We start from the raw sequence: 15725 nt of genomic DNA on the forward strand, positions 1-15725 counted from the left end.
TCGCCTGACCTCACCTCCTTTCCAACCACAGGGGCCAACAGAGAGCCTCGCTCCCAGCACAAACCACACACAGCGCGTTCTGTTAAAAACAAAACTGATTTTTATTTTTTTGTCTCCCTCCACTTGATATGATTTTTAACTCCACTTCATGGATTTTGAAAAAAAAAAAAAGAAAAGAAAAGAAAAGAAAAACACACTGAAAATAAAAGTCAAAGAAGACAAGTTCAGCAACTAAACGGATCAAAAAAGAAGTACAATCATTGCTTCACAGCACTGAACATCTGTCAGGGTGGAAGACAAATGTTTTGTTCCTTTCATTGTGTTTTTTTTTCTGTCTTGTGTGTTTACATTGATGAGATCTTGAGAAATGTAATAATGCCTGTAATTCAGGTCTGTGTTATGAATGAACCAAACATGCCTGCCCTGCGTGCAGCTCAGAGAATATACAAACACACACGCATACTGCTAGATGCTTGCAAGAGAAGCACCTTGAAATACTCATGCTCATTGTGGAGCTCCATACACACCTAGATGCACAGGTACACACACACTCACACACACACACACACACACCAACACATCGTCTATATCAGCAACAGCAGAGTGGGCAAACCTGGAGCACTGAGGGGTGGGAGGGCAGAGCTTTTTACAAGCTATCTCCACACAAAAAGAAACAGGACGGGAAGAATGACAGGAACTAAATGTGTGTGTGTGTGTGTGTGTGTGTGTTGAAAGACCGAGAGAAAAAGACGAAGAAGAGTAGAGAGAGAGAGAGAGATGGGTTCCACATTCAACACTAACCTAAGCCAACTCATTCCCTCAATTATACACGGTGGGTTCTCTTCTGGTCAAATTTGTTATTAGTTTCCAAATGAGACATTTTCCATTACTCTGCAGAGAGGGTTCCTGCAGTCTGCTAACTCTTATTGCCCTCTTGAGGCACACAGCACATGACCAGCCCCTATCATACATCCTGTCATGTATCCCAGCCTCCAGCGCACCTTGCACAGTAATAAGACACTTGTAGCCCGCATCGGTGACTTCGCCGCAGCCCTGCTGTCTCATAACTGCAATATAAATCAGCACAAAAACACCAGTTGGTGCTGTCACTCGTGAAAGAAATCCAAGTTTCTCCTGTCAGTTCTCGGCATCACAACCAATATTTACCCCTTGGTTGATTGACAAGGAAAATGCCAGGCGTGGGCTGGTGATTCAAGAGAGGCCAAGTAATGGGACTCTTTCTATGTTGGAGATGTGAGGTGGGCGACTTAATGACTAGGGGAGACGTGGTGGGCGAGATGCCTCCATTGTGTTGCCCGGCCCGCGCGAGCGTTGCTTTTGCTCAGCTGGTGGAGTGCTGCACGCTGTTAATTAGCCAGACGCTCCTGTTCTTAGAGAGGTGAGTGATTGACAAGACGCCATCTGTGGTCACACTGACGAAGAGGGCGAGGCTGGAGTCTCTGTGGCCTGACGTCTTTGCTGCAAGCTGAGGTTTTAAATATATACAGAACACCTGAACTGAATGATATGTATAAAGAGTCTATCTACTTTCAACTAAATACTAAGACTGAACATATCTATCTATCTATCTATCTATCTATCTATCTATCTATCTATCTATCTATCGCAATTAATGAACACTAATCCCAATCTAGACCTACACTCTTGTCATATGACTTTTCAATTTACAATTTTGATGCCATTTCCAAACACCTTTCATTGTGTTCGTGCTCACTGGTACAGAGTCTTTCCTCACCACAGTCCCATCTAGCATGCTGTACACTAATGCACTCCTTAGGTAATGGAAACGTACTGGGCCTTAATAGACTCGCAACATGGACTTTGCCCATGAGAACTGACTGAGCCTGTAGATAGTTGGTAAACAATGGATAATTAGGATAATATATGGGAATTAGGCGTGCTTTGCTGCAAAGGACATGATCAGGGGATTTACAGCGGCGATAATCATTCATATATAATTGTCACTCTGCATTGCACACATAGCCTGTTGGTATATTGACTCTGGTGCAGCAACGTTAGCAGTTTCTCACATTATTAAATTATAATCTGTTACATATAATTTCTTACTGTTGTATCGCGCACTCTCATCTTATCTCTGTGTATCTTACATCCAAGCATAAGCCTGTAGATACACAGTGTCAATGGCTGCTGGAATTGGCAACGGCGATACGATCCAGGTTGCACGTCTGTCATTACAAATAGAGCATAATGTTACATTACAGCCCCCACTGAATTGCAAATAGGGTGTAAAAGCCTGGGGAGCATGTACGGTTAACACTATATTATGTGGCAAAAACAAATACCAGCCCGGATTGACTTGAAAAGAAAAACAAATGATTAATTCTTCATTCCCTGGATCTGAACCGCAGCTCTGAACACATAGTTTACTGAGCTGACATTACAGCTTGCCCAAATAGTTTCAGAGAAGGGTTTAAAATCGATGCGCAATTAGGGGTGTCTTGTATCAGGCATGATGAATTATGCTCTCTGTTCTAAGGCTGGTCTATAGACACTTGATCAATTTAGCTTCTGGGGACCTGGTACGGCAGGCCAGGGAGAAATTGCTCTATTCCAAAGCCATTCGGTCGAATGTATTGATTAACCATTGCATTCTGAATTGAAAGTCGGTCCGGGATCTGTTCCATGTAGGGAAGGTGTTGTAGGAAAAGCTCCAGCGAATAAGCAGTACATTCAAACCCTCTCCACAGCTTACACTTGTTTTGCTATTCTACAGTCTCAGCTTTAAAGCACCATAATTATTTTACTATATCACTGCAACAGCTCAGGAGCGATGTACAGTATCTGTCCTTACACCCTAAGAGCTTAATTACGCGACCCCTCTCGGCAAAGGCACAGTGCTCTGAAACTGTTAAATGCATTTCAAAGTATTTTACAAACCCCTATTACTAAAATCAATTTCTAAATACTGCGCTATGTTAACAAAAAGCTATATACATTCACCTCCTCTTCCACCTATCACCTGTGCACATTTATTAAATCTTACCATAAACAAAAAAGTGCAACACTGTGTTATGTACTGTAAACTGGCACTGCGCGCTAGTTTTGAGAGCTCAAAACAACATCTTCATTGCACCTTATTAACAAAGATTCTGTAAACAGATCATAACCTTCAGCTGCAGGAGCCAATCAACCCTTTCTCATCAGGGTGCGCTGAATGCAATTAGGGGCCGAGCAAACGTCTTGTTTATATCACTGTAAACTCACTGAACCCCGGTTGGGGTGTTATTTATACACTTGAACTAGGCCAGACTGTGTTTGTGATCAAGGCTATGTTAATGCTATTCATATTACATAGTGCAAACCATAAATAGTGTGTGGTACACCTTCCCCTGGGAAAGACCACAGCGCTCAAGTTTGGAAATGCAATATGAGCGCCTGTCTGTCTTCCCCCTAACTGGAGGGTTCACAGTCTGGTTAGTGTCATCCCATCTCCCTCTGGCTCTCCCTTTTGGATTTGCATTGTCAGGGTATCCTCCCACAGGCCCGTCGGACCGGGCGCTCTCTCTCTCTCTCGAACAGTATCCTCTTCTACACTCAAATTGTGCACCCAGGGAATCTGCTGCCTCCTTGCCCACACCCTCTCCAGTCCTCCTCACTCGCACCAGAAGTGTGATTCATTTACATTATACATCATGACTCATGAAAACATGTTCTTTTACTGCTTGTTTGTACAAATACCCACATTCTGTTCATCACCACTCCACCATTTCAAGTCATATTGCCCAAATTCCCGTCCTTCTGGACCCATTAGCCATAAATCTGAACACAACATACAATGTTTCTTTTTTTTTTTTTTCAAAATCCACCCATACACGACATTGACGTGCTTTTTTCAAACCCACATTGAGAAACATGACAGCGTGTTATTTTTTGTCTGTGTTTTTTTTGTGTTTTTTTTTTTTATGTTTTCTTCTATTTTTTGTTGTTTTTCTTCATCAAGGACAGATTATGTACATACAGATGTTATATGCCACTGACAGACCCAGTGGGACATTGACATGGAACAGTGTACAGTATTTGAGTGGGAAACAAAATAGGAAAAATAAAAACAGCATGAAAGACAGAGATACTGAGAGGATGGAAAAAGAGACTGAGACAGGAAAAAAAAGAAGCACTGACCAAACGACCTGCTCTTGTGCTTGAAATGGAATCCGTCATTATTTTTGGAGCAACAAGATGCATGCACAAACAGTGTGTTCTGTCACACAGACAACCCGACTACATCGCAGAGGGCAAGACTTTTTGAGTACAACATGTAGTGTTTTAGATTAAGGGCCATTTAAACAGAGCTTCACAATCATTTCAGAGTACTGTACACAGTAAAAGTACAACAACAGACTTATTTGATATACCTTGTTAATGTAGTTTTTTCAGATATTACACCACAGCTTTAACCATATCTGATACCTCTTGCACAGTAGAGTTAGGGGTTATTGCTGGTTTGAAACAGAATCAAACAAAAACACATTCAGACAATTGATTCAGTACTGAGTAATTCCCCTTTAAGGTCGCAGTAGTCAGGGTTCAGCTGGGGTAAACTCATCTCTCCGTGCAGGCTCGTTATGGCAAATTTGCATATAGTCGCTGCATGTGAGTGGAACAGTGTTTTAACGGAGGAACGAGTGCCACCATATTGAAATATGGGCTTACCTCCCACTGTTTGTGCCGTGTGGGAGTAGTGGATGGATAATTGTGCCACAGGGGTTTTGTAGTGCCCATGCCTGCATGTCACAGGTACACTTCGGAGGGAGTACTGTTGCACCAAGGCGAGGTTGTCCTTGAAGAGGATTCCTGTCAGTGGCAGGATTGAGCTTGATTTATGGGGGCCATCACTGGCTGGCAGGAGGGACAGGTGGAGCCCAGGCTCCTTCACTTAGCCAGCCACAGGTAACGGCTAATTACATCTTTATCTCCCTGCGGTCTGGCCGAACAAGAACCGACTTACAGCTGCGATCAGAGACTGACATGGATCCAAATCATTTATCTAGCTGGTCGGAGAGAGACACACACTATGATAAGTGGACAAATATGCTGTAAATGTGTGTGTGTGTGTGTGTGTGATGCAGTTAACAGCATGACAAAAAAGAGTCCAGTACATAAACTGTTACAAATTATAAATTACATTATCATTCACTGCCTCTGGACTTGGATGAAATAATCCCTCAGACTGTTTCAAATGCGTTTTTAAAAAGCTTGTCATGGCAAAATAGAGCACATCACTTCGAAAACTTTACATGTCTTTTTTTTGTTGTTTGTTTGTTTTTTTCATTGTAGTTGTTCAATGTGTGTGACTTCTCAGAGTAAAGTACAAAAATCATTTTTCCCACGCACGGCTCATTACCATCAGGATTTGTTCATTTTTTTTTCTCACATGGAATTACTATTCATAGTTATTCAAATACTTATTAACATCATCATCATCTGTACTATTATTAACACCAAAAAAGTAAAAGCAGGTAACCTTGCAGAGTAAAACAGACACAGTGCAGGGAGGGTAGGGTAAGGGTGGGGGTGGGGGAGGGGAGGGAGGGAGTGAAGGGAGTATGGACTCACAACAGGAACATCTCTAACCGGTACATGCTATCAACAAGCGACAAAGAGGATGGAGCTGCAGCTTTGAAACAGAAGATATTGTTGTCACTGGACAGTCTCTTGCTGCTTCAGAAAACTGGAGCGAAGTTGAGGCTGATGGGAGATGTCGTTCTGCGCCAGGCAACCTGGGGTCGCTGGCGTGGCCTCTGTACTGCATATATTTACACTGGGGGAGGAAGACGGAGGGAAGAGGGGGGTGACACGGAGCAGAGAACACTATAGCGATGCGAAGGGCGACTAGACAGAGCACGTTGAACAGAGGGGCGGGGAAAGGGGGGGCGAAAAAGGTTTGGGTAGTGAGGGGGTCTACATGCGAAACCTTGGTATAAACCCCCCAAATTACATAAAGGGGTAGTTAAGACTGACGCCGTCACCACCCACCCTTTTTTTTTTTTTTAATACATTTTGACATCATTCATAGCAGCTTCACTGCTACACAGTTAAAATCAAAAAGCCATACATGTTTGTGTGTGTGTGTGTAGGTGTGTGTTTGTGTGATCAGAGGGTGACACATGGCCACCAGTTGGACAATTTTCAAAAGGTCACATGACCATCAGTACCACATTATAACTATAATTTCCATAAATATCCACCATAATATTGAGATTTTATGTATCATTCCCATAAGGCAAACATTGTAGGTCAGTCATTAGTCTATGTAGTATATTACATAAATGATCGTCCAGTTGTTAGATTATCTATTTTTCTCATTGATCACCGACACAATAATCGTTAATATACACTCTCTATCAACATCAGCTCGGTGGTAATAATGAGGGGACAACAAAGTGAGGGGGGAGGTACCAAGTCAGACAAATCTGCAAGGCATTCTGGGAGACATTAAGAGAGAGACAGACAGTGTGAGAGAGAGAGAGAGGGAGAAGAAAGAGATGTTGACAATGGTTTTGACCTCGAAATTGAATTAAGGGTGCAGGGAGTTTTGAGGGGGGTGAGGGGTTATTGGGGAGGGGGGTAATGCGGTCGTGTGTTTGATGCAATGATTCAATGGCTCCTGGAATAATGCATATTCTTTTTGTTCACAGTGATGGGTTCGTAATTAAAGAATTTCATTTCCTTCTTCCTTCCGTAGAGAGGGGGGTTGGGGGGCGCAGGTGTAAGGGGGGCTTTCAGGGACATTTAGGGACAATTCCAGGTGGCGCTCTCGATCTTTACACCTTCAGCAGAAGAACAGCAGTGAGGGAAACCCAAACACACACGCCGACGCTCATCCCTGCATGTAAACCAGTCCCTCGGCCCTGTATGGCCCCCGGTCCTGGAAGGGAAGAAGATGGAGAGGAGGGAGGGGAAGAGGAGAAATGTGTCAAGTTAAATACGAACAGCAATGAATTTTTATTATAACAATTAATCAACAAAATTAACTCTGATACCCTGGCATAATTACTCCAAACATTTAGAGGAGCTCTAGTCGACATTCAGCATTAATGTAGCAGCAAAAATCTATTTGCTGTGTAAAGATATAGAGTAATGGCATCTTGAATGGAGAATGAAGTCATGCTCCATCTGTAAGTGCTGTAATCCGAGCTTCTCTGTTCTTTGTTGTGGTAAGCTGGTCCAGCCTCGTGATCATTTAAGTGCATGTCTGTATCCCAGTGGGTAGCTAATTGCTTTTGCTCTGCATTGCCCTCATATGGCAGTTACCACTGATATCAGAATGGTGGTGTGGAAGTGTAGTACCCATCCTTCTGTTGCTTGCTAGTAAACACCAGCGCTTTGTCAGCAATGTTGCTGTTGTATTGTTAGCTGCTAGCTGCTGGCTCAGCCTCCTCCATGTTGAGAGCCATGTGCAGACAACTTCTGAATCATTGATATGCTCTGAATATCGTAATGAGCTCCTTTAAGACTACACCTTTGCATTCCAACAGTGATTTTGTGTTTTACCAAGTTAGAACTACATTTCCCATATTCCAACAGCTTTCACTCATACCGCCACTTGAAGCTGTGTCTTTACAGCATTGTCTTTTTGGGTGGAGGGTATCAGTATCCCCATTATTTTAAATATGAGAACATCTGGATCCCATTTAACATCAGTGCGTACTTAAAATAGGCAAAATGTGTGACATATGCTGAAGTCATGATAAAGTTAACATATTAAGCTTACAGGCTGACATTTTGACTTATCAAACACAGGTCAACAGGCCAAACATCCATTTGGATGTGCCAGAAAGAAACATAACTCAACCCTACACGCACAACATCCATTCAACTGGAGCCCCTAATTGGAATGCAGCCATCATGAATGTTATTAGTTACACCTATTTGACACATGAAAATGACCACCAGACAGGTCTATTGAATTTCCTAATTTACCATCATATTAATATGGTTAATCTTAAGTTACAAAGCTGTGAAATGCTGGAGTTTACATGTCACAGGCATTCAGGGCTGAAATTCTGACTTGTCAAACACAAGTGAGACCACTGACATTAATGACGACTGTAGGTATGCCTGAAATTCAAGCCACTGAGCCTGCATGCAGAGCACAAGCACACAGCCATTGTGAATGTTATTAGTTACACCTATTTGACACGTCTAAATGACAACCGTGAGAAAGGTCTATTGAATTTCTTAATCGAGTGACATGTATATGGTTTATGTCAATTACAAAGTCATGAAAAGCCTGAGTTGACCTGTGAGGGCTTACATTTTGACCTCTCTAAACGTTTCTCCGCACCAAGAAAGATAACTACAATAATGTAAGCATCCACACTGATGAACAATAACGTTCTGTAAACAGTGGTGCCAAGCCTGCGCTGTGTGCTCCAGTTGTATCCGCAGCTTAGGAAAATAGATACTGATGGCTTGTTACTGCTGTATGTTGCGCAGAGATAGAAAAGGAAGACCAGAAGGGTATGTGTTCACAGGCCTATGGTGATTCAGTGTGTTGTTCAGAAGTATTTCAGGACTCTATTTGTTGTGATGTTCCAGTATTTACAGACCCAGACTGCTCCAGTATATCGAGCAACAGATGCAGACGCTGATGCGCAATGTGCAAAAGAACACAAACATCCAGAATTTATTGCACTGTGACAGGGACACATGGTATGAGCATGGATCCGAAGCCTAAACGGGTTGCTAACTTTGTCAGTTTCTCACACTGTAATGAGGACAAAGCAACACTGTATAATAAATACAGACAAGGCTATCTAAAGAAATAACCTCTGGGTCATTTTGCAATTTACAGTGCTTTAGTCAATAGTAAGAAAGGCACAAGCCACATTAGAATTAAATTAAGTCATCAGTTAGTTACCAAAATTAAGATATGTGCAGGTTTAAAGTTTTACTGGAAATGTCAGGCTAAATTGAGACTCAGTCGGGCCTGTGTGGGTAAGTGGATGGATTTTGGTTGGCTGTCAGTGCTTCTATCATCCATCAAATGAAAGTGATCCCAACGATATTATTTGGCACAGTCGTTCGTCTTTATTGTTGTGTTGTGGACATGCCATCCACTTGAGTTAGAATGATTTTATGAAACTATATATGCACAGGTATTGTCATAGTTTTTACTCTTGGTGTGTATGGCCCTTAACAAAGGTGAAACTAATAACATTTATAATGGCTCTGTTCCATTTAGGTGTGCCAGAAATCTGAGCCAGTGAGCCAGCATACACAGTACAAGCACCCTGGCACCAGAACACCTCAATGAAATGCATCCTTTATTAAGTCATTAGTTATTTCTGTGTTTTGCAAGTAACAATGCCCGCAGTGAGAAAGGTCTGTTGAATTATAAAATTCAATATGTTAACATGTTGAATGCCAGCCAGTGCTGTAGAGATAACCTTTCTGGTTCTCCAGAAAGCAAAACAAAAATCAATATTATTCAATATACCATTGAGGACATCGGATGTGGAATGCAGAATTACACCATGATTGAAAGGACAATTGTAAGAAAGCCTTAATTTACCTTCTCTCTTCCTGTTTTGTGCCATTAGGCAATCTAGTAGATTTCTAAACTGTAACCCGATGGCTTCTAATGTGACAGTGTAGAGTAAAAGCTAGCACATGCTGCCAATGGTGTCAGTAATGGACTCATTTGTTGAGGGTAATTACAATAATGTGCCAATTTTGATGTGATAGTGGGTTGTTGATATTAAAATGCTACATGTGGCACCTTTAAAATGGTGAACAAAGAGGTACAAAAGCATAGAGACAAAGTCGGAGGAGGCAGTGACAGTGAGGGACAGCGTATGAATAGAAATGCTGCAAAAGTATCAGATTATGGTCCGATTTTCTGTGCTTGGTCCAGAACAGAAAGGGGTTTGTTGTGTTCTAATGATGGCAGGAGGAGATTAGGAAGGAAAGAGGAGGCAGAAGGACAGATGATGGAGAGATAGGCTGACAGAAGTGGCAGCAGTGGTGGAAAAAGAGAGCAGGAAGATGTATGGGTCTGACGGCGGAGTGAGTCATTGAAGGGAGACTGGCCGAGATAATGGGTAAAGGAATGAAAGAAGAAAGGGGATAGATGAAGGACTCACTTAAGATGGTAATGCTGAATGCAGTAAAGGGGGGGAGGGAGGGTAACGGGAAATGGAAGGGTAGGAAATCGCTCATTGGGGACGGTTAATGTGAATTGGGCTTGGAGAGAAATGACAACTTCTTGGGTAACGGGACAGAGCAGAGCGACAGTCTGTGTGTGTGCATGCAGGAGTGTGTATGGACGAGAGATGGAGGGTGAGAGCATGAACGAACGCGCGAGAGAGAGAAGGTAATATAGGCAAGCAAAGCTTTAATGGGGCGGAGAATAACGAAAATGGGGAGAAGGAGGGAGGAGAGGGCTGAGAAAATGCTGTGTTGTGTGCAGAGCAAAAATGAGACACTGCGAGGAGGGAAAAACAGTGCGTCGTTCTGTGGTCGTATCTCACGTCTGTTTGCTAGTCACACCTGATAAATGTGAGTGCACCTATGTTCTTGTGAAAGCTTGGGTTTGCATACATGTGTGCCCTGCACATGCAACTGCATGTACATCTATGTGATAACTTACGAAAGAGCAGCATGCTGGCATTGGAAGCCCCCAGACGGTTTGAGGCAAAGCAGGTGTAGTTGCCAAAGTGTTTCTCTGTCACATTGGTGAACAGCAACAGCGAGCGCGTCTTCTCGTTTTTGATCCTCAGGGTGTTGTCACTCTCAACCGGCCTGGGTGGTAGTGGTGGGGGCGTGAAAGCGAGAGAAGGAAGCAGGAAGAAGAAGAGAAAAAAGAGTGTGTCAAAAAAAAAGAGAAATAACACAACATCACACCTAGTGACTCAGCCCGCATAAGCTGCTTGTTTTCTCGGTCTCTCCAGAGACGACCATGCAACACAGTCCCTCTCCACACACCGGCTCTGTCTCACCTTGTACTAATAGTGAAATCTAACAGTCCATAAATAACAGAGACCTCCTGTTGGGGCCTATTATACTCTATTAACAGCTCTCTCTGGCTGGCAAAGGCTTGTCTAAGTATGTCTGCATCTTACTTTGGCTGATGCCAAATCATCCTAACTCTTCTATGCTCTCTGGGACCTTTTACAAACTTGGAAGGACAGATTATGTGTGGGTAATGGAGAGCAAATAGGTTTCCAACAAGCTAATATTTCTCCAGAGATGGCAAAAACATACATGATTATCTCAGACCTATGCTAATGTCAGAGGTTCGGCAAATGGACAGCAGCCAAGACTACGTCCACAGAAAGTCAGACTGTGTTTTTTAAAGATCTCATGTCCCCACAGAGAGATGCAGCCCAATTATTTGGCTGAGTCTCAGCTGGTAAATCTCTGTCGTATTCCCTCCTTTTCTCTGTTATCACCTACTGTAAACTGTTTGTTTTAAATACTGCTGAACTCACAGTGTAAATGTTTTCATTAACACATTATGTTTTTGTTGTCAGACAATTGATTGGTTTAGTTTAGTTCAGTCATTTTCTAACTTATACAACTCAATGCACATAAGAAAGAATATTAAATAAATAATAATAAGTCATCACTTTTGAAGCAGAGACAAACCAAAGCAAGTTTTGCTGACGTCTTAGCTTATTGCACTTATCCTTTTTACATTTATTGTTTTGTTCTCTTTTGATTCATACATCAAAATGAAAGAAATAAGCAAACTAAATATATGTAAATTATATATATCCAAAAGTCCCAAACAAAAATTATCCACACTAGTGTTCATAACTTGGATTTCTATTTCTAAATCAACTTGTTTGAGTATTTTTGAAAAAATCTGTGCTACATATTTTATTTCCTTTTCAAAACTATTTCATAAATTAACTTCTTTGATTGGTACAAATTTTTGTTTTGCATTTGTTCTAATCTTTGTTTTTGTTAACTTCTAACTTCCTCTGAGTTCATACAGACTCACTCTAATTGTCACTGGATACAGTCTGGAACAAGTCCCAAGAAAGTGAGCTCGGCTTTGAGGGAAATTTTCTTAGAGGCCAAACAGTGGAATTACAACTTCTGGGTATGTCATATGACTCTGCCAGCTAGTTCAGGCAGTCAACTTGAGCTGCACTGATTCATACAAGCATGTCACACTTCACTCTCCATCTCTATCAGAACTACTGCTCACTCTTTCAGCCCCAGCCCCACCCCATGTGTAGGCTCTGCCTGAGGGGTAATATTTAATCATCACTCCCCAATATCTCATGTAAACATATCTGTGTGGAGCAATGGGGCCAGAGTCTAGACAAACACTACCTATGTTCTGCTGTGAGTTGTCTGACTGAAGACTTTTTCCCATAGACTTAAATTGGGTCTGTCTCTAAATCAGTGGATAAGTTATCTTGAACGTCACAACTCCCCTTGTAACTGATTAATTTGACTATCAGGGTTTGAACCATTTGGTCCAATAACATTTTGAAAGTTTATCTGCGTTCAAGTTAGCAGAAAGCTAAACCAGAAGTAGCTCACCTAAGCCAATGAAAGTCCCTGGTGCGTTTACTCTAAGGGCCCAGTGATACCTAAGATCCAGACTTTTTTGGCTTGAGTGCCTTTCATAGGAATGAACATTACATTCACATTATTTGTATGTGGTTTCCACCACAGTTTGTGGTCCAATACAACCCCCAAAATGTATTTTCATAAACTCCTATTATAGTAGTTTGAGTATAAACAGTGATTCACTTGAGACTCACAAGAGCTGCAAGTTAACCAGCTGCTGCACTGAGATGTTACCAATCAATGTCACAAATGAAAAACACAGGTTAATAATGATGCCTGTGTGATCAGCTGTACTGACAAACCAGTGCTCACAGAGTGGGTTAGAGTGAAAGTTGTCGTCCACAGCTCCCAAACTGTGTGTGAGCAAACCTGCTGTACGCCATTGTTTCAGACGCTCAGTTTTACACATCAATACTAAAATGCTAGGCTGGTGTTTATGGATTTTTTTTTTCACTCTGGAGAGCATTTTTCAAAAAGCTTCATTTTGTGTTTAAAAAAGCCTCTGCTCAGAAATGACCAAAACATACATTTTAGATGTAGCTGGCTCAGTGTGGATAGCAATGATCTCTGGTGGTCTCACCTGTGGTCATCTCTGTACCACTCGAAGGAGGCTGGTGGCACTGCCATGGCTTCGCAGCGCAAGATGGCCGTCTTACCCAAATGGGCTGGCATGTTCTTCACATCTGTGATCATGGGTGGGTCTGGCAGAGGAAATGGGGGAGGAAAGAATGGACAAACAGAAGGAGGGAATTCAGCAATTAGTATACATCTGCCTTCACCGAGAAGTTGAGTCAGGTCAGCACAGGGTTGCAGAAACCCCCCCCCCCCCAGAGAGAGCACAATTAAGATGTATGAATTCATACATAATAATGCATCCTACAAATTAACATATATCATTAATACATCATTGCTCTATAACACGGGAGGTCTAGAAGGAGTTAAATTATCACCTCTGGGCTGTTGTTGTGGTGCAGAGAGGAATACTTACAGTTAACCGTGACCTTGACTTTGCGCTGATCAGGTGGAGCCACTCCATTGTTGGTGATGCATTCATAGTCCTCGGCCTGCTGCCTCTTGATCTCTGTGATGTCTAGGAACTCCCCGTCACTAACCAGCCCATCTATTGACATAAGGCAGGTGTTAAGGGTTACTATACATCAAGTGCAAGGTGACTCAGGCTAATAATTTATGCTTTACTACTTGAGGTACCGTGGCAGATGGACTGAGACCCAATTTATAACCAACGTAGCTATTAGAGTACTGGGGAGGCACCAATACCTATATCAGATTTTAATCCAGATCAAAACCCATACTGGATTACGCGATCTAATCCAATTTCAGAATCCTTTTTTTTCTTTTGAACAATTCATTTTCCAGATTTGATCCAATCCATTAGCCAAACTCCAATCAGACTGCTTCTGAACAACTGGGCTGTGAACATTTTCTCCAAAACTGACATAGTGAAGTCGATATCACAAACATAGATAACATATAAATATGCAAATCAATGTTGCCTGCCAACTCGTCAAATATTGACTCTTGGTCAGTGGCCCTACACGTCAAAATATGATGCGTGGGCGGCATGGTGGTGCTGTGATTAGCATTGTCACCTCACAGCAAGGGGATTCTCGGTTTGAATCCAGAGTGGGGGGTTTGAACCCTAAGGTGGGGGAGCTATTTGTGCAGAGTTTGCAAGTTCTCCCCGTGTCAGCGTGGGATTTCTCTGGGTACTCCAGCTTCCTCCCACTGTCCGAAGACATGCAGGTTAAGTGGTGACTCTAAATTGCCTGTAGGTGTGAATGTGAGTGTGAATTATTGTCTGACTCTGTGTCAGCCCTGCAATTGTCTGATGACCTATCCCTGGTGTACCTGCATCTTGCACAATGTCATCTGGGATAGGCTCCAGCTCCCCAGCTACCCCTAACAGTCTAAGCAGTTAAGAAAATGAATGAATAGGTACCCCTCCTTGAGCAGTTTTGGATACTCAGGACAGCGTTTCAATTTCTGCTTGTTAAATGCATTGTGTCTTTTCAAAATTAATTTCTGTTTTCACAGGAAATGCGCTGTTTGTGCTTGATAAATGCGTACAGTCTCTTTTCAAAATAAAATGAAAACGTGGCCGAAAAACTTAATTTTAGGTTTGCTATCTCAGGTTTAGGTAAAAAGAGAACATTGTTAGGTTTGGGAAAAAACATCATGGTTTGGCTTTAAAAAAAAAAAAAAAGGTTTGTGCCGTCCAAAGTTTGTTATTACTGTAATGTAGCTTTACATATAACATATGTCATGTGACATACGACAACTGTGTAGCATGCTACACATACTAGCAAACTATGTTGTTACTAAAATGACTGACTTTGGGTTTCACTTGGGACATGAACAGCAGGCTGTCGGGTGAAAGTCTGGAGTTTCTATACAGACTTTCTCACTCTTTATATTGTGGTAGTTGCCTGGAGCATCAAAAAGCCACCTGGTGCCTCTCTTGCCCTTGCTAAAGGGTGCCTTAGTGCATCAGTATTTGACAAGTTGGAAGTGAGATGTGTTTGCAATAAACTGTGTTATATTGGTCACAACTTTTTCTCACTTTGTTAATTTCTATTTAGAATTTGCTGCTTTTAGTTATTAATGTGGATAACAGAAAACAACATGAAAATCAATAGGAAGCAATTCCACGAAAAAACAATTATGACACTGAAATATCAACAAGCCCTAATAAAATATCTGTAATCAAGAAATATTGATTTTATTTCAGTCATATTTGGCTCATGACCCAAACTAAGAGCCTCAGGCTGGTTTGTTGAGTAAACTGAAGGGTCAGTCGCTGAGTTCTAGTATAGATGCAAAGTAGGCAAACATGATTTGGCAGCAGTGACACCATTACTTTTACAGTGTCAGGGGAAATTGCAAGCTTTTCTTCCAGACAGTGAATTCACCAGGGGTTGACGGTCTGTTCACTACATTACGTATTAAGAAGAATATTTGGCTGTTATTTGATGTTGACAAACTCCCAGGTGCCCCCGAAACCGAATTAGTCAGTCTCGCACTTTCACTCCTTTTCCTCAAGGCGACAAACAGCCACAGAATCTCTTCAGAGGGGTGAGTTGAAGGGACGGGCTACAAGTTATTGCTCCTTCATGTGAGGGAATGGATGTTGGGGG

General features: G+C 42.0%; 1 protein-coding gene across 1 annotated transcript in view; it reads right to left on the reverse strand.

The window, feature by feature from the left end:
* Nucleotides 1–6236: 6236 nt before the first annotated feature.
* Nucleotides 6237–15725, reverse strand: part of iglon5 (IgLON family member 5) — a 122652-nt gene continuing 113163 nt past the window's right edge. Inside the window, exons 5-8 of the mRNA XM_033640765.2 lie at nt 13559–13690; nt 13151–13271; nt 10634–10785; nt 6237–6907 (exon numbers count right to left, since the gene is read on the reverse strand). Of these exons, the coding sequence (XP_033496656.1) occupies nt 6804–6907; nt 10634–10785; nt 13151–13271; nt 13559–13690 (509 nt within the window). The 3' untranslated portion in view covers nt 6237–6803. The remainder of the gene's footprint in view (nt 6908–10633; nt 10786–13150; nt 13272–13558; nt 13691–15725) is intronic.

This window comes from Epinephelus lanceolatus, chromosome 10 (assembly GCF_041903045.1).
Source record: "Epinephelus lanceolatus isolate andai-2023 chromosome 10, ASM4190304v1, whole genome shotgun sequence".
Lineage (NCBI taxonomy): Eukaryota > Metazoa > Chordata > Actinopteri > Perciformes > Serranidae > Epinephelus > Epinephelus lanceolatus.